Source organism: Equus przewalskii, chromosome 10 (genome assembly GCF_037783145.1).
Source record: "Equus przewalskii isolate Varuska chromosome 10, EquPr2, whole genome shotgun sequence".
Classification (NCBI taxonomy): domain Eukaryota; kingdom Metazoa; phylum Chordata; class Mammalia; order Perissodactyla; family Equidae; genus Equus; species Equus przewalskii.
Window position 1 is genome coordinate 58,450,086 of NC_091840.1, and position 27,040 is coordinate 58,477,125.

The 27,040-nt window shown below is 40.1% G+C and overlaps 1 protein-coding gene across 3 annotated transcripts in view; it reads left to right on the forward strand.

The window, feature by feature from the left end:
- The first annotated feature begins 5,671 nt into the window (after window positions 1–5,671).
- The window catches only part of AKAP10 (A-kinase anchoring protein 10), a 68,664-nt gene continuing 47,295 nt past the window's right edge, over window positions 5,672–27,040 (forward strand). For all 3 annotated transcript variants that reach the window (XR_011523695.1, XM_070563559.1, XM_008539904.2), the window contains exons 1-4: window positions 5,672–5,968; window positions 17,023–17,070; window positions 21,630–21,812; window positions 25,191–25,748. Coding sequence is in view for 2 of the 3 variants with exons in the window: in XM_070563559.1 (XP_070419660.1) it covers window positions 5,881–5,968; window positions 17,023–17,070; window positions 21,630–21,812; window positions 25,191–25,748 (877 nt within the window). In the remaining variant the exon portion in view is untranslated. The remainder of the gene's footprint in view (window positions 5,969–17,022; window positions 17,071–21,629; window positions 21,813–25,190; window positions 25,749–27,040) is intronic.

Genomic DNA, 27,040 nt, shown 5'->3' on the forward strand with positions numbered 1-27,040 from the left:
CTAGGTCCTTGAAATGTCATGCCTCATAGGAGTGTTTTTGTTTTAACTGGGGACCTTGGGCCAGCCATATAGTAACAATGTGATTTGGGGTGGGGGCTTTGGGTCACTCAGTAACAGTGTGACCTCTTGAGAGACTGGACACTGAGATCAGCCACAAGGGTGGTCAACCACGCTTACATCATGGAAACTCAAGAAAAACTTTGGATATTGAGGGGGCTGGCCCGGTGGCACAGCGGTTAAGTTTTCACGTTCTGCTTCTTGGCGTACCGGGGTATACCGGTTCGGATCCTGGGTGCAGACATGACATTGCTTGGCAAAAGCCATGCTGTGGTAGGCATCCCACATATAAAGTAGAGGAAGATGGGCATGGATGTTAGCTCAGGGCCAGTCTTCCTCAGCAAAAAGAGGAGGATTGGCAGTAGAGAGCTCAGGGCTAATCTTCCTCAAAAAAAAAAAAACTTTGGATATCACGGCTTGGGTAAGCTTCCCTGGTTGGCAATACACAATGCATATTGTCATATATCAATGCCAGGAAAGTAAAGGTATACTGACTCCATGGAGAGAGGACAACTGGAAGCTCTGCTTTTGGTACTTCCCTGGTTCTGCCCTATGCATTTCTTCCCTTGGCTGATTCTAATCTCTATCCTTTGCAGTAATAAACTATAACTGTGGGTATAACAGCTTTCTGTGAGTTTTACAAGTCCCTCCAGCAAATTATCAAACGTAAGGGTGGTCTGGGGGATCTCCAAACTTACAATTGGTGTCAGAAGTGAGGGTGCTCTTATGTGGACTGTGCCCCCTAACTTCATAGTTGGTTGCTTTCATACCATTATTAAATTTTTATTTACATTTGTCCACATATTTACCACTGTCTTTGCTCTTTATAATATCTTGCATCTCAGACATCCCATTTGACATCACTTACCTTCTGCCTGAAGTAAATTCTTTAGAGTATCCTTTTGTGAGGTCTGCTGGTGACATTTTTTTTGTTGTGTTTTTCCTGAAAATATCTTATTTTGTGCTATCTTTGAAATATATTTTTGGTGGGTATAGGATTCCAGATTGGTAGTTACTTTTTCTAGCACATTGGAGACTGAATTCCACAGTCTTCTAGCTTCCACTGTAGCTGTTGAAAAAATCAGCTGCCTGAGTGTCATTTCTTTGAAGACAATGTTTTCCCCACCCCCATATATTTTTAGTAAGTTTTCTCTCTTTTTTATTTTCTGAAGTTTTATTACTAATAATCTAGGTGTGGATTTCTTTTTATTTATTTTGTTTGTAGCTCATAATGATTCTTGAATTGGTAGGTTGTTTTCTGTCATCACTTCAGGAAAATTGTCAAATACTTCCTCTGCTACATTCTTTCTCTTCTCTCCTTCTGGGACTTTGATGAAACATATGGTAAACCTCACTGTATTCTCTATGTCTCTTACCCTCACTACATGCTTCATTCTGGATATTATCTTCTGACCTGTTTTCCATTTCACAAATTCTCTTTAGTTGTAATTCTGTTTACAGATCCATCTATTTAGTTCTTAGTTTCAGTTATTTTGTTTTTCAGTTCTAGAATTTCTAGTTGCTTTTTTTATATATACTGTCACTTTTTATAGTTTCCAGTTCTTTGCCCAAATTTCCAATCTTGTTTTTTATATTCTTGGTCATAGTAAGCATAGTTATATTAAAATCGATGCCCAATAATTCCATTATCTGGGGTTCCCATGTGACTATTTCTATTGCTTGTCATTTCTCTTGGCACTTATTCCTAACATCTTGTCTCCTCGTGTGCCTGATGTCTGTGATTGTGTGCCAGACATTATATTTGAAAAATTGTCTGTGGAAGCAATTTGAGATCTTGGGTGATGCTATCTTTTTCTAAGAGGAATTCATTTGCTTCTATCAATTTACTGTTAAGGAGTAAGATTTCCTGGACCACACAGATGACTCGAAGCTGGGTTGCAACCCCAGCGAGGGCTGGTTTACTTCAGGTGTAGCTTTTTCAGAATCTCAATCCAAAGCAGGGCCTGGGCTCCAACTTTTGTCCTCTAGTGTGTGACGCCAGCAAAAGCATTACTCTCTTTTCCGTGAACAGTGAATGCTTCCAGAGCAAGAGGTCCCAAACGCAGGACTTAACTCACTGGATTTTGTTTTTCTTCTCTAACTTCACCTGGTAATTCTTCATACCTTCTTATTGCCTCAATATTTTTAAATATTTTCTTCACCCTTTTTAGTTTTCCTCAGCAGGTGGCTAGTCCAAATTACCCGCTCCACTGTTATTAGAAGTGGAAGTCTCTGCTGTGCAAACTTAAGAGATTATTTTTGCTATAGTCTCTTGACTACTTGTTTTGGGTTCCTTTGATGGGAAAAATGTGCACTAAATTCCCATTTATCTGCAATGATTAGAGACTATAGAAGAAATAAATTATGTTAAGCCCAAATTGTTTTGATTCAGCTTTGATTAAAACTAAAATCAGAGGCTGCAATATTTTTAGAGATAATTTTACAAAGCTATTGATGACTTCCACTTCTGATAACAGTAGAGCGGGTAATTTGGACTAGCCACCTGCTGAGGAAAACTAAAAGAGGTGAAGAAAATATTTAAAAATATTGAGGCAATAAGAAGGTAATGAAGAATTACCAGGTGAAGTTAGAGAAGAATGCTTCTGAGAATGTAAAATGCTGGGTTAAGAATTAGCTTTTGTTTAGACAGTTGAGGAGAATTTTAAGTTATATAAATACATATTCTGAATCATATATCTGAGTTTGTCTTTATCTGTTTACTAAAAAGGTACAAGAAGCTTTTTTTTCCTATAATATAAAAAGATTTGTTTGAATAGTTTCCCTGAGGTTACGAATGTTTGATATAGAAAGCTGCATTTGTTAGAAACTTTGTCGTAGAACACTGTTCATTAGATTCGTAAACTGCGTTTGTCAGAGGAAATTAATTTTATTCACTGGCTTTGTGATAATTAATTTGCTGATTTTACCTCACTGATTTGTTGTAACTGATACAACTGATATAAAAAGACCGTGAAGATTCCCTTCAAATTAGGAACACAAAGGAATACCTTCTGGTAAAAATTTGTTTTGTTTTACGTGTAAATTAAAGTGGCGCCAACAAATTAACTTAGAAATGCTATGCCAGCTTGCCACAACTGGTTATTCAGACTAATGGAATATTCTTGTTTATTTTTATATTCTTGTTTTATTTTAACTTTGTTCATATGTGGATCATCAAATTCCAAAAGATTAAATGATAATACTCTTAAAGCTCCCCTAAGCATATAAACACTTTAATGGGTGATGATTCGGAAGGCATCTGCACTGCTAGATATCACTCATCCCCTTACATTTGCCCAATAAATAGACATCCCAAGCTGGGGCACTGGATAAATGGATATTAGCTGTAAGTGGAGGAAAAGACTGGAGGAAGTGATATAAGCAAATGGCTTAGGACTGTCACAGTGGTTGAAATCTAGTCTCTACCCCTTACTAGCCTTGTGATCCTGGGTAAATTACTCTGAGCCTCAGGGTCATCATCTGTAAATTGGGGGTAATGATGGTTGTCATCTCACAGAATCTTTTTGGGGGAAGAAGGTAAAGGATTGAGATTGTGATTATAAAGCACTTAGTACATTGAGAGCACATAATAAGTACTTAATAAATAAGGGCGGCTATTATTACCTGACTGGGATGTATTCAGCTGCCTGGGGGAATAAAGGCAGCTCCAGAATTTCTGCTAGGAGGGACTCAAGGGCAGTAATCACATTGGAAGGCAGGGGAGGACACCGTTTTTACACTGATTCTATGCTAAATTGGAGAGAATGAGGAAGGATTTGAGACTTAGAGAGACTAGAGCATTCCCCCCATACTCCTCAGCATTGCTCCTATTCTGGTGATATTCAGGGTATTTCTTGCACTCCCTCCTCTGGCCCCAACCAACTAACCAGTCAACAAATACAACAGGCCGCTGCCAAGGGATTGGGCTCCCAAAGAGAAGGAGCGAGAAAGACACTGCGCTTTCCCACTGAGTGTAGACTCCCTATTCTTGCACCTCTGCTAGTTATCACTTACCCTCTTACACTGATCCAGCAGAGAAATCTCACTTAGATTGCACCCCAGCCCCGCTCCTCCTTGACTATAGCCAACCACCCCTTCCTGGGAGAGGCGGGCGTGATCTGTAGTTTTATTGGCCATAGGCAGTTGACAGTCTCCCCACCCACCCCTCCTCCCCACTCCCGCCAGTGCACGCTGGTTTCCAAGGCACCTCTGATCCCCGGGGGACACCGCTCAGACTCCCCTGCAGCCTCTGCTGAGGCCGGGAGGACACAGTCAGACAGACGTCCATTCTCAGCTCCAGCTCAAGTGGAGGGTACACTGGGACATCCAGAGCCTCGGCCAGTCTCTCCTGCTCTTGCCGCTGTACGCTCTCCTTACTCAGGGAGAGGCGTGACCTTGGGCTCTGGAGGCCGACTCTCTAGGTTGGAAACCCAGGCTTCAACTCTAGTTAACTTGTGACCTTGGGCAAGCTATTTCTCTATGCCTAGTTTTCCCCACACCAAGACCGACTCCAAGGACTATTATTAATCTGGAGGCTTTAGCACAGTACCCGTGCATAGTAAACTTTCAATAAGTATCAGCTGTGATCCTTACATGCCCGAAACAAAACAGACAAACCTATTAAGTTGCTCTAACTATATGTTGAAAAGACCCCGGCTTCCAGATATAGTCTCAACACTGACACACTGAATAATCTTGGACAAGCTGCCTCTTCTTTCTGGACCTGTTTCCCCATCCGTCACATGATGGACTTAATTGATTAAAAAAACCCAGTGATCATTTATTGAGAGCTACTGTCTTCCAGGCTCCTTTCCCGCGCGAGCGCACGGCTGCCACAATTATCACCCGGCCGCTGAGCGCACTCACGGAGTCGTGGGGACACTGAAGGTGGGGAGGCTTGTTTCACTGTGCTTTAGGGGCAGATGGAGAGCCAGAGATTCACTGGAAAACCGCATTTGAACAAGGCTTAAAGGATGAATCACTGGAGTTTGCTTGGTAAATACTGGCGAGGCTTTTATGTTGCTGTCCCCTCCAAATTTGAGCACTCGCAGGGATCCGGTTCTGAAAATAAGTCCACTTCTCCTGGCTCAGGTCACTGTGACCGACGGAGCCAATGGAGCCACATAAAGCAGGTTATGCCTCGTATTCCCCATTCGGGAACCCTGATCGCCTGGAACCAGCGCGACCAGGGGTCGGACACGCCGGGAGAGCAGGGGCTGGCGGCGCTGGGAGAGGCTGTCTCGTGGGCTGGGGCCCTTCAGCCTAACTCCAGCCGAGAAGTGGAGGGGGACTAAGCTGGAGCGCCGCAGTGTTGGCCCTGCCCTTTACAAGGGCACGCTCTGAACGGAGTCCACCGCCGGGCGCCCGACCCCGAGGAGGGGCCGCGCCATCCCAGCTCCAGGGGGCGCTCCAGCTCCAGGGTGGTTAGTTTTGCAGGAAGTGGGTCTCCGCCGCTCCCCCGAGGGCCCGCGCCAGTCACCAGAAAGCGGCGGCGAGGAACCGCCACGAAAACCAGGAAGCCGGCTCGAGAGAACAGGGCGCAGACCCCGCGTGCGCACGGTCACGTGGGCGGCGCGGGCGCGGGGCCCCACACCCACGAGAGGGGAGGGGGGGCGGGGCGGGGGCGGGGCCGGCGGCGCGGCCTCCCGTGAAGCCTCGCGCGGGGAAGGACCGGAACTCCGGGCGGGCGGCTTGTTGATAATATGGCGGCAGGAGCTGCCAGGGCATCTCGAGGAGGCGGTGGGGCCCAAACCCGGAAGAAGGGTCTCTTTTCGTGCTAGCGCGGCGGCCGCTGCGGACCCGGAAGTCCGGGCCGGTTACTGAATGAGGGGAGCCGGGCCCTCCCCGCGACAGTCCCCCCGCGCCCTCCGCCCGGACCCGGGCCCCGCCATGTCCTTCTTCCGGCGGAAAGGTAGCAGAGGGGGCGGCGGCGGGGAGCCAGGCCGGGCCTCAGGGGCGGCGGTGGGGCAGATGGGCCTGCCAGGGCTTCCTCCCGGGCGGCGGCGAGACCCCGGCCGCCGCACAGACGCCCCCCGTCTCCGCGCAGACGCGCCCCGCGTGCGTCGCTCTGCGCCGGGACTCTGCAAGGAGGGGGACGGCGGCCTCCTCGCGCGAAGTCGGAGGGGGACCGTCTCGCTGGTCCAAAAGCGTGTGCCGAACCCACGCGAGTTAATGCCTCTTCGCATGCAAACAGCTTTCCAGGGTTTGTGTGTGTGAACTGTGGATCAGGAAAAAGGAAATTCCTTTAGTAGCTTGTTACGGAAGTCTGACTTTTCAGAATATTGAGGGGTTTATGTCTAAAAGCAACACGTGAAAAAATTTTCTGCAACTAGTACTATATTCCAGTTTCCCTCTTTTGGGGGCGGGAGGAGGAGGGCTCTTCTGTTTGTGAAGTAACATAACTTATTGCGAAAAGTTCTCTAATGAAGAATAGTTCTTTTGATGACTTGGGAAGTTTACTAACTACTGGAACTCCATAAACTGCTGATATTTCTGATTTTCACTTGTAGTAGGTGCCCAGTTTTTAGGTAGAGGCATAATTTTGATCCTGCATAAGGTTGTTGCATTTCATTAAAAATATATATCCAAAGTGAACAAGTGTGGGTCTTTTTGGATGATAGTGGTTCTTCTTTCAGTTCTTGTTGCTTCAGAGAAAATGTACCAGACAAAAACGGGTTTTGGAAAAAGCCCTCCACTAAATCAGGGTCTTGGGTTCTCATGACAGCTTTGCTGCTAACTAACTGGGGACAGAAAATTGTTAACCTGCTTTTCTCTCCTCCTCCAACTGAGAATTAGAGGATTCCTAAAGGCCCCATTCCACTCTGAGTTAAAGGATTCCTTTTAAGAACCTACAGAGTTTTAGTAACTGATGTCAGGTGATCAGTGAATGAAACCAGTGCTGAATGAATGAAACCAGTGAAGTGATACAAGCAAGCTTTATTGGTGAAGTACTTTGGTAGAGTTAATAGCTGGCTAATTTGTTTAACAGTGTGCGAGTTGTTAGTTGTTTTTTAGTTTTTTTTTTAAGGAGAAAAAAGCATTCTATATGTAAGGCAAATTGCATGTTGCTTAGTACACTGTTGTCTCTATTTAGCAAATACTTTTGAATGTCTACTGTTTGCCAGCCACTGTGCTAGGCCCTCAGTATTGAGCACTGAACAAGACAGAGTCCCTGCACACATGGAGCTTATTGTCTGCTGGGGTAGACAGACAATTAGGCAGTCTTTTTTCCCTTTCTCTGTATGTATGTGTATACTTACAAATTGAGTAGAGTGTTATGAAAGCGATAACTTCAGTGAAGAAGCATATTTCAGTTGGATGTTGGAGAAAGATCTCAGCAGGTGACCTTGAAACTTAGAGCCAAAGGATCAGTAGCAGCTAACATTTAGAGGCCAGGGAAGGGCATTCTAGGCACAGGGAATAGCATGCTCAAAGGACGTGAGGCAAGAAAGAGTTTGGTGCCCTTCAAGAAAGGAATGAAGGTCGCGTGACTTGGGCTTAGGTAGACAAGGATCAGATGATTCAGAGCTTTATAGGCCATAATTAGGTTTTATTCCAAGTGCAGAGACAATATTATTCAAACATTTTTAAAGAGGAGTAACTTGATCTTGTTTTAGTTTTAAAAAGATCATTCTAGATGCTTTTTGGAGACTAGATGTGGCAAGAATAGAAGCTAGAGATGGTCCCGTTTAGGGATCCCGTACAGTCTTTAAATACCACCTTTATGCTGATTACTCTGAAATTTACATCTCCGGCTTGGATTCTCTCCCCTGAATCCAGACTGGTATATCCAACTGTCGGTCCACTTCATACCTCTACCTAGTAGATTCCAATAGATAGTAATATCTTTTTTTTTTTTTGAGGAAGATTAGCCCTGAACTAACATCTGCTGCCAATCCTCCTCTTTTTGCTGCGGAAGACTGGCCCTGAGCTCACATCTGTGCTCATCTTCCTCTACTTTGTATGTGGGACGCCTACCACAGCATGGCTTGCCAAGTCGTGCCATGTCCACACCCGGGATCTGAACCCGAGAACCCTGGGCTGCTGAAGTGGAATGTTTGCACTTAACCACTGCACCACTGGGCCCACCCCAGTAATATCTATTAATAGATATAATAGACTATCTAATAGATAAATTTTAACTTACTACTATATCTAAAATTTAACTCCAGATTTAGGCCTCCTAAACCTGTTTGTCCGCTTTTCTCATCTCAATAAATTGCATTTCTGGCCTTTTAATTGGTCAGGCTAAAACTTTAGTACATTCTTAAACCTCTCTTTCTCTCCTTCTCTATATTTGGTCCATCAGCAAATCTGTTAGGTCTACCCTAGAACATAGCCAACCACTTCTCACCGTCTCTGACGATTAAGGGATCTAGATCCCTGGTCTAGGAAGTAGTCTCTATGTAGATTTAAGGAAGTCCTGTGAGAGGATGTCATTCAAATCTCAGCTTAAATATCAAGAGGAAGCCAGTTTTATGAAAATTGAGGAAGCAGCATTATTTTGTTATAGCCTTCAGTTTGGTCTCCTTTCTTTCATCCTTGTTGCCTGTGGTATATTTTCAAAACCCATTATACCAAACCTCTTTTCAGACCTCCTCAAGTGGCTTCCTATACATGGCCCTCCGTAATCTCCTGCTCTCCTTCGTCACTCTTCCATTTATATTGGCCCCCTTGTCAAGTACCTTCCCACCTTAGGGCCTTTGCATATGTTCTCTCTGTCTGGAAACATCTTCGCACAGATACCCACCTATTTTGCTCCCTCATCTCCTTCAGGTTTCTGATCAATTGGCATTTAGTGACGCTTTCTTTGTCTATCCTACTTAAGATTGCAGTCCCTGGCCCCTGCATTCCACCCCTCGCCCTGCTCTCTCTACAGCATTTATCACCATCTGCTTTGGGTTCATTAGGATGGAAGCTGATTTTTGTTCATGGCTGTATCCCCGTGTCTAGTTTAGCACCTGGCATATAGCTAGGAATTTAGTAAATATTTGTTGAATAAGTGAATAAAAATAAGAAAAATATCAGCTAATAAGTGCTGTGTAGGAAATTTAAACAGTGATGTGGGAACAGATCCCTGGATGACAATTTATGTTCAGATAATAAGGGAAGGCTTGTTTGAGAAAATGGCATTTAACCTGAGACATGAATGAGGACAGAGTCAGCCTTGCAAAGATAAAAGGAACTGCATTCTATCCTGAGAGAACTGGTGATAGAAATATCCTGAGACAAGAATGAGCTAAGAGTGTTCAAAGAACAGAAAGAAGGCTAGAACTTCCTGGGAGAGGAGGGGAATGGGATATGTTTTAGAGATAGCATGACTTGAATAAGTGATTGGAGTCAAGAAAAACTGGGAAAGCTTTGGGCTTAGAGCTTGGGGTAGGAGGAATCAAGAATTCTCGTTTGGCAGGGGTGGCCTGGTGGCACAGCGGTTAAGTTCGCACGTTCCGCTTCAGCGGCCTGGGCTTCGCAGGTTTGGATCCCAGGTGCGGACATGGCACCATTTGGCAAGTCGTGGCAGGCGTCCCACATATAAAGTAGAGGAAGATGGGCACGGATGTTAGCTCAGGGCCAGTTGTCCTCAGAAAAGAGAGGAGGATTGGCAGCGGATGTTAGCTCAGGGCTAATCTTCCTCAAAAAAGAAAAAAAAAACCAACAAAACCCCACCTCATTTGGCAATTGTGAGTTTGTGATAACTCTTGGACATCCACGTGGACATGTTGAAGAGGCATTTGGATGTACAAGTTCTGGAAAGAGCTGTAGTTCTGGATAATTCTGTAGTTCTGCAAAGAGGTCAGAACTTGATCTGAATTAGGAGTATTTTGCGTAAATGATGATTAAAGACATGGGAACGGATGAGATCACCTAGGGGGTACATATAGTACATGAATTAGTTATGTTGAAAGGCTAAGCTACCATAACAAAGAGACGCTAAAGTGTAAATGACTCAAACAAGATAGACCTTTATTTCTCTCTCATGTAACAGTTCAAGTTCCTGGTCATCAGGTGGCTTTGCTTCATGATCATTATCCCCCCTCCCCCATCTTGTTATTGCTCTTTTGCTTAGGGTATGGCCTCTTTTATCAAAGCCAGGTCATAGCCCCTTCTGTTGTGCTCAGTCTTCTGACCCGTGGTAAGGGGAAGGAGTATGCAGGAAAGAGAAACTGGCCAGAAAGTGGTACATACCATTTCTATTCACATTCTGTTGGTGGGAACCTAGTCATGTGGTCATAGCTAACTGCAGGGTCTCCTGGGGAATATGGAGTAGCTAGCCAGTTATATGTTAGGCCACAGCCCTCTTGCTAGGGGAGAGAAGGAGTTTAGTGGCCAGATCCTGCCATACTGTAGACAACAAGGGAGCCTAGGAGAGAGCTATTAGGTTAATCCAGCTTTTAGAAGTTAAATTAAGGAATATGAGCGATTGGCAAAGGAGAATCGAAAATAAAATGCCAGTGATACAGGAGTGCAGTGTCCTTAAAGCTAAGAGAAGATACTGTGTCAAAAAGGTGGGAGTATTGTGTTGAATATCACCTGCAAGGTCAAGATAAATAGAAATAGCTACTCAATTTGATCATGTGGAAGTAGTTGATGACTTTTATAGGAATAGTGTCAGTGGAATGTGTCGAGGGGAGACTGTGAAGTGAGGAAAGTAGAGTAACTAAAAGCACCTTTTTCAAGAAACTTTGCAGTGAAAAGGCACTAAGTGGCAGTAGCTGGAAGAGGCCATTGGGTTAGGGGAATTTTTTTTTTTTAAGATAAAAGATGCTAGAGCATGTTTCTATGCTGATAGGAATGATCCAGTAGGGAGGGAGAAAATGATACAGAAGAAAGAGGTGTTACAAGAATGAAGTTCTTGAGAAGACCTGAGGGATTAAGATTAAAGCCTAACTATACCAGGATTTGTTAGGATATACCGCTGCTGGAAATGGTAATTGGTACAACCACTTTACTTGTATAAAGTTTAAAAGCCTTCAAACAATGCTCTATATTGTTGATGGATACATAAATATATTAAAGAGTAAAAATATGGATGGAAAGAGTAAATATTCAATTTATGAAATTGTTTCCCTAGGGAGAGGGGGAATTAGATCAGGGAGAGACTTCAGTTGCACCTGCAATGTTTCATTTCTTTTAAAAATTTTTCTGAAGCAAATACGGCATAATGTTAAGATTTGATAAACCTGAGTATTCTTCATATTAAGGTCTAGTCTTTATGTTTTAAATGTTTTGTAATAAAAAGAAATATACAAGCAAGAAAAAGCATAGTAGTGCAAAATAAGATGGCAGAAATAAACCTAGATAGATCAGTAAGCACAATAAATGTAAATAGACTGAAATCTATATGGCTAAAAATCTAGCAAAAGTCCATATAGCTGAAAGATTAAAGGCTCAGGTTAGATGATTAACTAAAATCCAGCCATAAGCTATTTACCAGGGACACAACCAAAACATCAGGACATAGAGAAATTAGAAAAAAATGGATGTAAAGATATACCAGACAAATGTTAGCCAGAAGAAAGCTTGCGTAGCAGATGAAATAGTTTAGAGTATAAAACATTATTAGGCCTAAAAAGGTCACTACGTTATGATAAAATGAACAAGGTACTGGGAAGATAAACTTCTAAACTGATTTGCACCTAACATTAGTCACAACATATATAAAACAAATATACAGAACTACCAGGAGATATCAGCAAATTCATAATCAGACTTTTTAAGAATGTTCTTTTTTAGGAATAAAGTGCAGTAATCACAATAAACAAAAATGGGCTAATCTAGACAGTAAAAAGATGGTGATCTTGAGATTGGATTCCTGCTATGTACTGTTTAAATATAAAAAGGATCATAAGAAGGTTAAAAGTAAAAGAATTGGAAAATACATCAGGGTTGTACAAACAAAAAGAAAGCCAATGTATTCTTCACAATAACACATACACTAAAAAAAGAAGGAAAAGTTAAGTTTTGGGAGGGAAAGGGAACAAAAGAGTCATCATTCCCGTATAACATGATTGTGTACATAGAAAATTCAAGAAAATATATCTACACATATAGATAGCATTAGAACTCATAAAAGAATTTGGCTTTTAAAAATATATGCTTTTATATGCAAGTACTTAAAACTCATCCCTGTATGCCAGTTCAAACAAAAGACTTTGAAATCTTTGTGGAGTTTACAAAATATAATTGGACATAAAAGAAGACCCAAATAAATGGAGAGGTATACTATGTTCATGGATAGAGTCAATAAGAAAGATATGAACTCTCTCCCAAATTAATCATTAAGTCAATGCTCTTTAAAAAGAAATTCCCATGGGGGGTTTTAGGATCAGGACACATTGATCCTATAATTAATATGGAAAATAGTTTTGAAAAATAATAAGGTAGAGAATGTGGCCTTGCTGGAGGCTTATTATATAGTTAAGTAATTAAGGCAGTAGAAGTGAATGCCCAGAAACAGACTCAGGTATGTATGGGAACTTGGTAGATAAAGAGTTTCTATTCAGTTGGGGAAAGTTGGACTAATCAGTAAGTGATGCTTGTTATCCCTCTGGCAAAAAAAAATAGTAAGTAAAAAAAGAGTAAGTGATTTCTTATCTCCTGTCATATACATTAGGGGTCAGTGAACTTTCTGTAAAAGGCCAGATAGTAAATATTTTGGGCTTTGCTGGCCATATGGGCTCTGTCTTACTCTTTATCTCTTATAGCCATAGATAGTACATAAACAAATGGAAATGGCTGTGCTAAAATAAAACTTTAGGGGCCGGCCCAGTGGTGCAATGGTTAAGTGCGCATGTTCCACTTCAGCGGCCTGGGTTCGCCAGTTCAGATCCCAGGTGCGGACATGGGACTGCTTGGCAAGCCATGCTGAGGTAGGCGTCCCACATATAACGTAGAGGAAGATGGGCATGGACATTAGCTCAGGGCCAGTCTTCCTCAGCAAAAAGAGGAGGATTGCTAGCAGATGTTAGCTCAGGGCTAATCTTCCTCAAAAAACAACAACAACAAAAAACAATAAAATAAAACTTTATTTACAGGAAACTGATGGTGGGCTGGATTTGGCTCATGGGCTGTGGTTTGCCAATCCCTGATATACAGAAATAAATTCCAGGTAGATAACAGCCCCAAATTTGAAAAAGCAAAACTTGAAATCATAGATGAAAATATAGGGGGAAAAAATGTGATCTTGGGATAGGAAAGGATATTTTTAAAAATAAGACTTAGGGACTGGTCCAGTGGCGCAGGGGTTAAGTGTGCATGTTTTGCTTTGGCGACCCGGGGTTTCCCAGTTTGGATCCCTCATGTGGGCATGGCACCACTTGGCAGGCCATGCTGCGGTGGGCTACCCACATACGGGGTGGAGGAGGATGGGCATGGATGTTAGCTCAGGGCCGGTCTTCCTCAGTAAAAAGAGGAGGATTGCTAGCAGATGTTGGCTCAGGGCTAATCTTCCTCAAAAAAAAAAAAAAAAAGTAAAATAAGACTTAGGCAAATACAATCCACATAGTATAAATTTGACTAAATTAAAATTTAAAACTTCCGTACAATAAAATATATCTAAGGTATTTGCAATACAAACAAGAAAGGATTAGTATTCAGAATATGTTTGAAATTTCTACAAATAATAAGTAAAAAATAAAGGACACAAATAGGCAGTCCATAAAAGAAGAAACCTAAATAGCCTCTAAACATGAAAGGATGTCACCTCAAAAGAAATGAAGGAAATGAATTAAAAACACCATCAAATGCCATTTGAAAACTGTTAGTTTGGCAAAAGTTAAAAATACCAAGAATGAGAATATGAAGCATGATGATAGGAGTGTAATCTTGTATAGCCACTTTCATTAAAAATGCACGTAATTTGTTACCTAGCAGTTCCATTTCTAGGGATTTATCCTAGAGAAATTTTTGCATATATACATAAGAAGATATGTACTAGAATGTTCTTCACACCAATGTTTGTGATAGTGAAAACTAGAAAATAAAACCTAAATGTTCATTAACAGGAAAATGGATAAATAAAGGTATATTTATTTAAAAGAATTCAGCAGCTACAATGAATGAACTAGAGCTACATGAATGTAGAACTGCGTCAATATAGACAAATGTCTAGTTATTGAATATATACAAGTGTCTGATATGTGTAGAAGAATACCATTTATGTAATTTTTAAAGATGTGCCGAATTATGCCATGTTTCTTTTTTTATATATATTCATATGTGGATAGTCTAAAAACTTGGAAGGCAGTGAAGACATTTAATTTAGAATAGTGCTTGTCTCTGGTAAGGGAAGAAGAGCAGCAACATCAAGTAGTGATTCATAGGAACCTTTAAGTATATGGTAATATTTAGGGGAAAGAAAGAAATAAGGCAGAACCAAATAATATTTGGTAAAGTTAGGTGTGTTTGTACTTTTCATTTTGAAATATTGATGAGGAGACCTGATTGTTAAAATGAGAATCATTGCAGGTGGCAAAAGTGGAACTGTGGAGATGTATTTTGGTGGTAGAATCAGTTGGTCTTAGAAGTAGTTTGGGTGTGTGAGATAAGGGAACGATTATGTTAAGGATGACTTCCAGATTTTTGGCCTGAGAAACTGGTGGGTGATAGTGTCATTCACGAGAGAAGATGAAGACTGAGGTAGGAACAGGTTTGGGAAAAGATGGTACGTTCCACTTTGATCAAATGTAACTATGGAAGATGGCAAGTAAGTGGTTAACATGAATTTAGGATCAAAAAGGATTTAGACTAGAAATAGAAACTTAGGAGTCATAGCATATCTGTGGTATTTAAAGCCTTAAGAATGGATAAGTTCAGCCAGGAAATACGTAAGTATATGTAGTGAAAAGAAAAGAGAACCAAGCTCTTTCCCTGAGAAACTCCCAGTGGGACAAAGGAAGAAGAATTGGCAAGCAGATAAACTGAGGAGTAGCTAGAAAACCAGGAGAGTAGAGCATCATGGAAGCCAAGACAGTTCATGTTTCAAATGGGAGCTGTAGTTGGTTGGCAACTGCTGCTGGGAGTGTTACTGAACTAGGTCCATTTTGCCCCTGCACACTGTGCCAGTCATCGAGATGACAAGTTTTGCAGCAGAGAAAGGGTTTATTCACAAGGCAGCCAAGTGAAGAGACAGGAGAACGAGTCTCACATCCGCCTCCCCGAAAATGGGGATTAGGGATATTTATGGAATAAAGGGGCAGGGTGGTCTGAAGTGTGGGGATAGATGGTTGGAGGTAAGGAAAAGTGAAATAATCGAGGATCTGTGCAAGTGTGGTCAAGCTTCATGGCTCTTCATAGGACACGTTCACAAAATGGTGGTGTTAGCATCATCTGAGGGTAGAGTTTTTGGCCCCCCTGATGTCAAAGGGTCACCTATTGGACATTTGTGCAGGCCCAGTTGATGGGTTGGTAGTCTCAACTGGCCTGAACTGGACAAGGAGTGACTCTCACTTCCTGAAGAACAACTTAAGCAACTGTTACCATGGTGACCCCAGCGTCAGAGACGTTATCTGTAAGGAACCTAGTGGGAATCTGATAGTACATTGTTTATCTACATGACTTTTAAGAATGCTCATTAATGGTTATCTGGTCCCTGGTTTCAGGAGGGCTGCAAAAATCAGTCACCCTACCGTATTTCCTTACTTTATCTTCCTAACAGCAGTGTTCAGTACCTGGAATCATCTTACTTATTTTTGTCCTTGTTTGTCTCCATGTACTTGCATGTAGATGTCTTGAAGGCAGGACTGCTATCTTGAGCCAGGAGAGTGTCTGGCACATACAAGCCACTCAAATATTTGTAGATGATTGACTTACGAGATACTCTGAGAGCTAGTTATTTCCTGCTACTAACCTTTCAACATTTAATGTTTAAGAGCACAAGTAGAGAGATGGTCACATTTTGGGATTTCTTGCTTTGATAGGCTTTTTATGGTGAGGTTAAAGAAAATTTAGTGTTGAAAATACGCAAGAGGGCTTGGCCCCGTGGCCGAGTGGTTAAGTTCGCCCGCTCCGCTGCAGGCGGCCCAGTGTTTCGTTGGTTGGAATCCTGGGCGCGGACATGGCACTGCTCATCAAGCCACGCTGAGGCAGTGTCCCACATACCACAACTAGAAGGACCCACAACGAAGAATATACAACTATGTACCGGAGGGGCTTTGGGGAGAAAAAGGAAAAAATAAAATCTTTAAAAAAAAAAAAAAAGAAAATACACGAGAAAAGAAAGGAGGGTTAAAAATAGTCTTATATCAGATCCTATGAGAGTTCACGCCTTGCGTAAGCTGCCGTACACATTCCTTTCTTGGATATTGTGTTATTAGTGTATCTGCAATAGAATTTCCACTGTTTTGTGTAATAGGGGAGAGATTGTATAATTTTTTAAGAGGGTTAGAATGTTGGTAAATTTAGAATGTTTGTGTTTGATGCTTTGGGGGAAATATACAAGAAGTAAGACATGATACGTAACCAAAGAATTCTGTCTTTTTCTTTACGGTGTGTCTGGTAGTGGGTGGTACATGGTGATGATATTAACATCCTAAATTTATTACATGCTAGTTACTTTTCTAAGCCCTTTACAAGTATTTATTTTTTTCATCCAAAACCCTTTTAGGTAGGTGTTAGTTTTATTGACCTAGTTTTATAAACCAAGAAAATTGAGACCTGGAGAAGTAAAGTAACCTGTCCAGGATCACGTGGCTAATAAGTGGCAGAACCATAATTTGAACCCAGGTATTCTGATATTGTCTCTCCATAAGCACTGTCACTGTTCTCCACTGAATGCTGTTCACATCACTTCCTTGGAGAAAGATTCCCTGACAACTGCCCTGCCCTGCCCCCCTCCAAGGCAGTTAGTCCATAGTTGTAGAACTTTGAGTACTCATCTAATAGAATAAAGCTTGTCTGATTTTTACAGTGTGTAAAATGGATCCTTTTGACTGTAAAAGCTGATCATGATGCTTTTTTATCTTCTAGTGAAAGGCAAAGAACAAGAGAAGACCTCAGATGTCAAGTCAGTTAAAGGTGAGTTCAGTGGCATTTCATTGTATTAAAAAGCAATATGCTTTGCATTTATTAGCTCTTTAATCCTGTTATCTTCTCACTTCTTTTGCCATTAATCATTTCTACCATCTTTTATGATTATTTATGATTGTGACTTATTTCCCTGTTTAACCTATATACGCTTCCACACCTAGCAACTAAGCATTTGTTGGCTATCCTAGTGATTGCAGTAAACCAGTATCCTCCTTGTTAATCATACATTTGATTGTTTCCTAAAAGCGATTAGTTGACTTTAAAAAGACAGAAACAATACTCTGAACCGAGCAGTCTGATAACTGAGTGAACGCCCTGCCACTTGTAAGGCTTGGTTTTCTGTTGTTTATCCACAAGTGTGGATGATTACAGTTTTCATTTCTCTCTTACTTTGGATGAATGGCCTTAGCTTAGCATTTATTTAGAGTACTTTAGTGGAATCAATATATTGTCCTTATTTATAGATTAGAGCATAGAGTGTGCTTTTTAGATTGTATTCTCTGCTGTAGTTTTAATTGACTTCATTATGTCAGTGTACAAAGATTGGAGTGGGAAAATTATAATGGAAATTATTTCCATAGTACTTTGAGATATTCATTTACATATGTTGTCTTATCTACACAATAATTTTAGTCTGAGTTTTTAACCAAAGGTAAAAGAGAGATCTTCTAGAGTCTAGCAGACCGTTGTTGAAATCCTGCTCATTGAAATGACTCTTTACTAACTCAGTGACTTAGGGCAAAGTATTTAACTTTTTTCTGTTTGTGTCCTCATTGCTAAAATGAGGAAAATATTAGTTTTGCAAGATTGTTGTGAGAGAGAAATGAAATAATGTACCCCAAAAATGTACATTGAGAAACCAGTACAGTACATAGTAGGTAGTACTTTGGTAGCTATTATTTAATTTTAACGAATGGGACCTCAATGTAGTTGAATTTGTTAAATCAAGTGAAAGTATTGCAGGGAGCTCAGAGGAATTTGGAGCCAGCAAATGATTTCTGAAGTGTACGGAAGACTTCATAGAAAAAAGTTGAATAATAATAAGGATTTGAATGAAAAAGGTGATTCTTTTTCTTTTTCCCCTACCAGCCCAGCCTCTTACTTTGAGTGCATATTGGGGAAAGTGGCCTTCAGACAGGTAAAGGGGAACTTTTACAGATGGATTGAGATCAGATTGTAGAGGGCCTTAAAGACCAGAAAAGACAATTGAAACAGAGAAAACAGGGAGCCACTGTAGGCTTTTGAACAAGATATTGGTGCTTTACAAATGGTATTTACGAAAGGTTAGTCTGGAAGAGTTATACAGGATGGAGACACTAGAAGTTCTTTTGCTATTAAACAGAAAGACCTGTACTAAGCATGTGGTGTTGAAAATAAACAGATAAGTAGATGTTTAAACATTTTAATGGTGAAGTCAACTGATCTTGGCGAGTAAACAGATATAGTAAAAAAGAATGGATGCAAGATTTTGAGCTTTGGAGACTGATAGATTGAACAGAGACTGGGAAATTGAGAAGGAGAATTAGTTTGGAAGAAGATGTTGTAAGTTTGATATTTGGCCAAATTGGTCTTGAGATGATAAAGTCAAAGTGAGAATGGCTAGTAGTGAATAATTAGGGATATAGTACTGAGGCTCAGATGAAAGGATAGTTCTGAGCTATCAGCGGTTTTCCACCTGGGTTCCAGTTCCACAGAGGTGTATGCTAGGAACTGGTGCAGAGAGGGTCCACCTCAAGGGCATCCGTGAGACTTTCCCCTTGCATCAACTAGAGTTACTGTTAACTTTGTTTTATCTATTTTAGATTCCGATTATAGATTTTAGATAGCTATTTTATAGACATATGAGGCTCCCACTTAAGCTCATGTTTTGGGGAAAAGAGGGAGCTTATAGCTAAAAAAAAAAACTTTGAAAAGATTGCTCTAGTATTAATTGAAGGTTTGAGAATAAATGTGCTTTCTAGCAGATAGAATAAAAGAACAGAAAACCTTAGGAGGAAGAGGAGTCATGTCCGAAGACCATATCTCATTTATTATTTATTTATTTAATAAATGTGTACTAAGAATGAGAGGGAGGAACAGATGAAGAGGAAATTGAGCAGAGTGTACTACCATGGACCAAAGGAAGATAGAACATCAGGAAGGAGCATGTAAAATCAGTTACTGGTTCTAAGAAAGAAATTAGGGGGCCGGCCTGCTGGCGCAATGGTTAAGTGCTCGCATTCTGCTTCGGCGGCCCAGGGTTCGCCGGTTCGGATCCTTGGTGCAGACATGGCACCGCCTGGCAAGCCATGCTGTGGCAGGTGTCCCACATATAAAGTAGAGGAAGATGGGCACGGATGTTAGCTCAGGGCCAGTCTTCCTCAGCAAAAAGAGGAGGATTGGCAGCAGCTGTTAGCTCAGGGTTCATCTTCCTCAAAAAAAAAAAGTTAAAGAGAAAAGCCTTGCACAAATAAATTAATAGCATTTTACATCATCATACATGTCTAATTAGGAAAGAATTAGAAAGTCTCATTGTTCTTAGACAGTGTTCGTTGTAGTTTGTTGTCCATACAACAAAACTAGCTATTATTGTTTATAAACTTGCTAAAATGATTTTGCTCCCTTCAATTTATCATGAAAATAAAAACAAAAACAAAACAAGACTTCCTTCTAAAATTGAAAAAATTGTTTGAAGACAACTCCAATTGCATAATTCTCCCAACTCTTGTTTAATGACTAATAAGTATAGATGCCTGGAAAACAGGTATGGACATTCATGTTCTTATCTGCTTTATCCTATAACTACATCTTGAAGAGTAATAGATTGAATTACACTACTGTGTTTTCTTCATAAGCAATATTACCTAGTGTTACTCAGATTCCGTGTCTGGGAACTGTGGCTAAGATTGAGAGTTTGTATCTGTTGACCTCTCAATAAAGTAAATGGTACTAGTAGGTACAAGGTTAGTTATCTGAGGGTATTTACATGGAGTGTGGAATGCTGAGTGCCGTGCCTCTTGCTATAGCAGTGTACTAACCAAAACTTCTTAAAAATCTTTAATAAGAGTCTTTGTTTTGTTTTGTTTTTTTGAGGAAGATTAGCCCTGAGCTAACTGCTGCCAATCCTCCTCTTTTTGCTGAGGAAGACTGGCCCTGAGCTAACATCCATGCCCATCTTCCTCTACTTTATACATGGGACGCCTACCACAGCATGGTATGCAAAGTGGTGCTCTGTCCGCACTTGGGATCCGAATGGGCAAACCCCAGGCCACCAAAACAGAACGTTCGCACTTCACTGCTGCGCCACCGGGCCAGCCCCAAGAGTCTTTGATATTTGTGTGGCATAAATATGATAGATGGAATTTTTTTTTTGAGGTCACATTGGTTTATAACATTATATAAATTTCAGGTGTACAGCCCTATGTTTTGACTTCTGTATAGACTGCATTGTATTCACCATCAGAAGTCTACTTGCCATCTACCATTGTACACGCATGTTATTTACTCCTTTCGCCCTCCCCCCCGCCCCCTTCCCCTCTGGTAACCACCAGTCTGTTCTCCATGTCTCTGTGTTTATCTTCCATATATGAGTGAAGTCATACTGTATTTGTCTTTCTCCATCTGGCTTATTTCGCTTAGCATAATACCCTCAAGGATGGGTGGAATTTTAATTCAGTTGTAGCAACAAGTTCATGGGGTTACTTTGACAGTATTGTAATATCAAGGTGATTATTTCCTATTAACACATTGATAACTAACCTCTTTATTCTGAAGTCAAAGGGATGATATTAATATTTCTTCAGAGTACTAAGGAAAATGTATTTTGTGAATTTTAAGTGTGCTTTATCTTTAAGTAGCTTGAACTTTGGTCGTAAATGTTTATTAGATAGTGAAATTTTGTTACTCAATTAAAAAGTAAAATAAGAATTCTGAAGAATATTTTTCTAATTTTTTCCCCTCAAGCTTTTCTTCTGTAATTTTAGTTTTGTTTCTTAGGCAAGCAAGGATTAAGGAATTGAAAAGAGTCCACATTTCAGAATGTTTCCTGGCTTTGGTACTTTCTCCTCAGTAGAAGCTCTCAAAGAAAAATCTCTCTCTCTGTTTTATTTTTGCTGAGGAAGATTTGCCCTGAGCTAACATCAGTTGCCAGTCTTCCTCTTTTTGCTTGAGGAAGATTTGCCCGGAGCTAACATCTGTGCCGATCTTCCTCTATTTCATATGTGGGTTGCTACCACAGCATGGCCACTGACGAGTGGTGTAGGTCTGCTCCTGGGTGCCAAACCCAGGCCGCCGAAGCAGAGTACACCAAACTTACCCACGTGGCTCTGAAAGATCTCTTTTTTAAGTTCCATTTTTGGCACAGTATTTTGAGAGTTGTAAATAATAATAGAGCGTGTCTTTCTAGTTTTCTACTGCTTAGTTAATTTACCTTTCCCCTAAGTATTTTTCGTTTAGTGTACTTACTTAAGAGAGGTATGACAAAATATAATTTTTAAGGTTCTCTTAAAGCCCTCTTATGGGACAGTTTTAGACTATCAAATTGTGTTTAATTTTTTGAAAAATTACAGCTTCAATATCTGTACATTCCCCGCAAAAAAGCACTAAAAACCATGCCTTGCTGGAGGCTGCAGGACCAAGTCATGTTGCAATCAATGCCATTTCTGCCAACATGGACTCCTTTTCAAGTAGCAGGACAGCAACACTTAAGAAGCAGCCAAGTCACATGGAGGCCGCTCATTTTGGTGACCTGGGTAAGTGACTGTCACTTTTTGTTAACTTCCAGTAGGAGGAAGGATATGAGTATTATGTGTGAAGTTCCTGCCAGAGGATACTGAGCTGTATAATTGGAAGGGGTTTTGGAAACAATGTATTTAAACTAAAATAATAGCTGTAAGTATAATGGGTGGCACCATGTTGTGTTCCTATAAATATAAAATAGAAAGCACACCCAATAGAAAATGGGCCATTTCCGGAAGAAGAAATGCATTTGGCCACTAAATATATGAAAGAGTTGCTTTTTTCACTAATACTCAGTGAAAAGCAAATTAAAATAATGAGTTAATGTTCTAACACATTAGCAAATATTTAAAGTTTGATAATTTGAATCTTAATGGAGATGTAGAGAAGTAGCCACTCCTATTTAGGGGAAGTGTGAATTTGTGAAGATGTTTTTTGGAAGGCAATTTGGAAGTATTTATCAAAAAATAAAATATAAGGAGGCTGGCCCCGTGGTGTAGGGGTTAAGTTGTGCACTCCACTTTGGTGGCCTGAGTTTTGCTGGTTTGGATCCTGGGCTCAGACCTATGCACTGCTTATCATGCCATGCTATGGCAGGCATCCCACATATAAAATGGAGGAAGATGGGCACAGATGTTAGCTCAGGGCCAATCTTCCTCAGCAAAAAGAGAACTGGCAGTGGATGTTAGCTCAGGGCTAATCTTCCTCAAAAAAAAAAAAAATAAGATCTAGCCCTCAGATGTGTTCATATATATGCACAAAGATGTATATACAAATATGTATAAGACTATTCACTGCAGTATTGGTTGTGATAGCAAGAAATTAGGAAGAACATATAAATATCCATTAATAGAGCAGTAGTCAAATTGTGGTATGCCCATACGCATACTCTGGAATACTGTGTAGCCATTTAAAAGTCTGAAGAAGATGTGTGGAAATGTCTACGTTATGTCTATGTTAAAGTGAAAATAGCAGGTCACATAGCGATATATGTAGTAGGATCCCTGTTATGTTAAAATACTCCTCCTTCTCCCTCCAAAAAGAAAAGATATGCAAAAAAAAGAAAAGATATGCAAGAGATCCTTGTTTTCTGAATATTTCTTACCCGAATTTCTGCTCTTATAAAAATTGCATGTCATGTTATAAATTGAAAAAAATCTATGAATGAATTGACATCTAATAAAATTGCTCCCTCTTTTGACATCTCTCTGCTTAACATTTGTGTATATTCAAAGCCAGAGTGTCAGTCTTTGTGTGGCACACTCAGCAATACACTGCCAGCAACATTCATATTGGTCACAGAGTAAAATTGTAAGTTTTACTGGAATACTCATACATTGCTGGTAGGAATATAAAATAGTACAACCACTCTGGAAAATAGTTTGGCAGTTTCTTGTAAAGCTAAACATGCAATTACCGTGTGACCCAGCAATTGCACTATTAGGCATTTATACCTGCGAAATGGAAACTTATGTTCACACAAACTCCTACACACTAATGTTCATAGCAGCTTAAAAGCCAAACACTGGATTTCTTTCACTAGGTTAATGGTTAAACAAACTGGTACATCCATACCACAAAATACTGCTCAGCAATTAGGAAGAGCAAACTATTGATACACATAACAACTTGCATGAATCTAAAGTGAATTATGCTGATAGACAAAAGCCAGTCCCAGAAGGTTGCATACAGTATGGTTCCATTTGTATAACATTCTTGAAATGATAAAATTATAGAAATAAAGAATAGATTAGTGTTTGCCAGAGGTTAGAGACAGGGAGGTGGTTATATAAGGCCACATGAGGGAGCCTTGTGGCATTGGAACTGTTTTGTATCTTGGTGGTAGTTACACAAATCTACATGTGTAATAAAATTGCATAGAGCTAAATGCACACACAAATGAGTACAAGTAAAGCTGGAGAAATCTGAATAAGATTGGTGGATTTTATCAGTGTCACTGTCTTGGTATGACATTGTACTATAGTTTTGCAAGATGCTACCATAGGGGGACACTAAGTAAAGAGATCTCTCTGTATTATTTCTTACAACTCATGTGAATCTACCGTTATCTCAAAATTAAAGTTGAATTAAAAAAATTCTAAGACTTGCAAGTGATCAGGATTTCCTTTCTGAAGTTCGTGAAAGTGATATGTTGACAAAGATAGACTAGTTAACATTGACAGTAAGACTGTCAGCAAAGATGGTGACACATGAAGTGCTTCAAAAGAAAATGATTCGAACATCAGTTAATTTTATGAAAATAAACCTCTGTATGTCGTGCTGTGAAAGTAAAAAAAATTGATTTTTTGTTTATTTTAAGTATTAGCTTGTGGTTATAATCATAACCTAAATTTAATTAAATGTAAAATAACTTCTTTTTATTAAGTTTTACTAAATTTAGTTTTATTTTTCAAAATAAAATCCCGGAGCTACTCCTTATTCCTGTTGTAAATAATGCTGAGAATTCATAACATCTTTGTAGCTATATCCACACATCCACAATTTTTCCTCAGGATAAATTGCTAGAAGTGGAGTTACTGGATTGAAAATCATGCAGCTTACTAAGGCTTTACTGTCTGTTAGTCAGTGCTCCTCCAGAACGGCTTTACCAGTTTACATTCTCATCAGCGGGTGAGAGTGGTGCCTGTTTCACTGTGCACTTGATAGTGCTTGTTATTGTTTTTTGAAAAAAATCTTCCAATTCAACAGGCAAAAATGTTATCTTGTATTAATTTGCTTTTCTGGGGTTTTTAATGAAGTTGAATGCTTTTTCATATTTTTATTGGCCTTTTTTCTTTCTTTAGGACCAGTATCCTAAGATTTTTTTTTTTTCCTTAAGAATTTGCGTAGTCTGAATTGCCATTAAAAGAGATATGAGGAATGAGGCTGGCCCCGTAGTGCAGCAGTTAAGTTCACACGTTCTGCTTTGGCGGCCTGGGGTTTGCCAGTTTGGGTCCCGGGTGCGGACATGGCACTGCTTGGCACGCCATGCTGTGTTAGGCGTCTCGCACATAAAGCAGAGGAAGATGGGCATGGATGTTAGCTCAGGGCCAATCTTCCTCAGCAAAAAAGAGGAGGATTGGCAGATGTTAGCTCAGGGCTAATCTTCCTCAAAATAATAATAATAATATAATAAATTCATACAAACAAAAAAGAGATATGAGGATTAATTGAGTAACAAACAGCTGTTTAATAATTTGAGTAAGTTTTGGACAGTTGTTTCTTTGCTTGTTTAGAAACCAAAACTATAGTATTTCTAGTTCTTTATTCATTTAAATTGCTGGGGAATTATACTTGATTCAAGAACTCTGGTACCACTCATGCTAAAGGTAACTAATCTGTCAATCTTAAATTATTTATTACTGAACTGCTAATTCTTTTGGTTCTTTTAGGCAGATCTTGTCTGGACTACCAGACTCAAGAGACCAAATCAAGTCTTTCAAAGACACTTGAACAAGTCTTGCATGACACTGTTGTCCTCCCTTATTTCATTCAATTCATGGAACTTCGGAGAATGGAGCATTTGGTTAAATTTTGGTTAGAGGCTGAAAGTTTTCACTCTACAACTTGGTCCCGAATAAGAGCACACAGTCTGAACACAGTGAAGCAGAGCTCATTGGCTGAGCCTGTCTCTCCATCTAAAAAGCACGAAACTACAGCATCTTTTGTAACCGACTCTCTTGAAAACAGATTGGAGGATTCTAGCTCAGTCCAGTTGCTTATGATGCAATCAGAAGGAATTGACCTGAATAACAGAACTAGCAACATTCAGAATCACTTGCTGCTTTCCCAGGAATGTGACAGCGCCCATTCTCTCCATCTTGAAATGGCCAGAACAGGAACTCATCAAGTTTCCATGGAAACCCAGGAGTCCTCCTCCAGACTTACAGCAGCCGGTAGAAATAGTCCCTCTTCTCCCCTAAAGGAATTATCTGGAAAGTTAATGAAAAGTAAGTATGTGATTTTCTTCTCTATCCTGTTTTTTTTTTTTTAATCAATTTACGAAGTGGAACTTGAGATAGGGAATAAAAGGATTGGAATAGTTTTCTTTTCCACTTGCACTTGCAAATTTGAGAGGATTTGAAGAGTGCCCTGGAATAGGATTGATATATGAAAAAGGAACAGAAGGGATATCTACAGTGATCGGATCCTCTAAGAAGGATGTTAGCAGAGTTAACAAATGAAGGGCCGAGTATCATCCTACTTTTCCCTTCTATAGATTTTGAAACCAAGGCATAATCCAGATAGGCTTATTTCATCCATATCTCCGTCTTCAGTTTATTACTATTTTACTGTACTTTGCAGATAAAATGATTTTGTAATTGCCAACAGGTGATGTTTATTGAGTTCTGTGCTAAGTGCTATGCTTAGATTTTATTTAACAGTCACAACACCTCTGTGAGGTAGGCATTATCCCAGTTACACAGGAGAAAATCATGGCTCAGAAAGATTAAGTAACTTGCTGTAGGTTATACAGTAAGTAGGGAACTAGAATTAAAGCCCAGGCATTTCCAAAACTTAGCCCCTCTTTTTTTCTTCTCTATTAATTTGGAAATTACACACTCTTTTAATTTTTCAGTTATCACCTTCTGGAATTCTAATTAGACAGTCTCCATATTTTTCCTCTTCTCTTTCATCTTATCTATGTTTCTGAAAGGGCTAGGTAATTTATTTTTTTGGTTTTTCCTTGTTTACTTTTTTCTTTTGTTTTCCTATCAAGACTTTAATTTTTTAGAGCAGTTTAACGTTCACAGCAAAATTGAGGGGAAAGTACAGAGATTTCCTGTATACCATTTGCCCTCACACATGCACAGCCTCCCTCGTTTATCAACATCCCCCACCAGAGTGGGACGTTTCTTTTTTTTTAAATTTTTTATTGAGTTAATGATAGGTTACAATCTTGTGAAATTTCGGTTGTATATTATTGTCTGTCAGTCATGTTGTAGGTGCACCCCTTCACCCTTTGTGCCCAACCGCCAACCCCCCTTTCTCCTGGTAGCCACTAATCTGTTCTCTTTGCACAGGTTTAAATTCCTCATATGAGTGGAGTCATACAGAGATTGTCCTTTTCTATCTGGCTTATTTCACTTAACATAATTCCCTCAAGGTCCATCCATGTTGTTGCAAATGGGACGATTTTGTTCTTTCTTACGGCTGAGTAGTAGTCCATTGTATATATATACCACATCTTCTTTATCCAGTCATCTGTTGATGGGCACTTAGGTTGCTTCCACATCTTGGC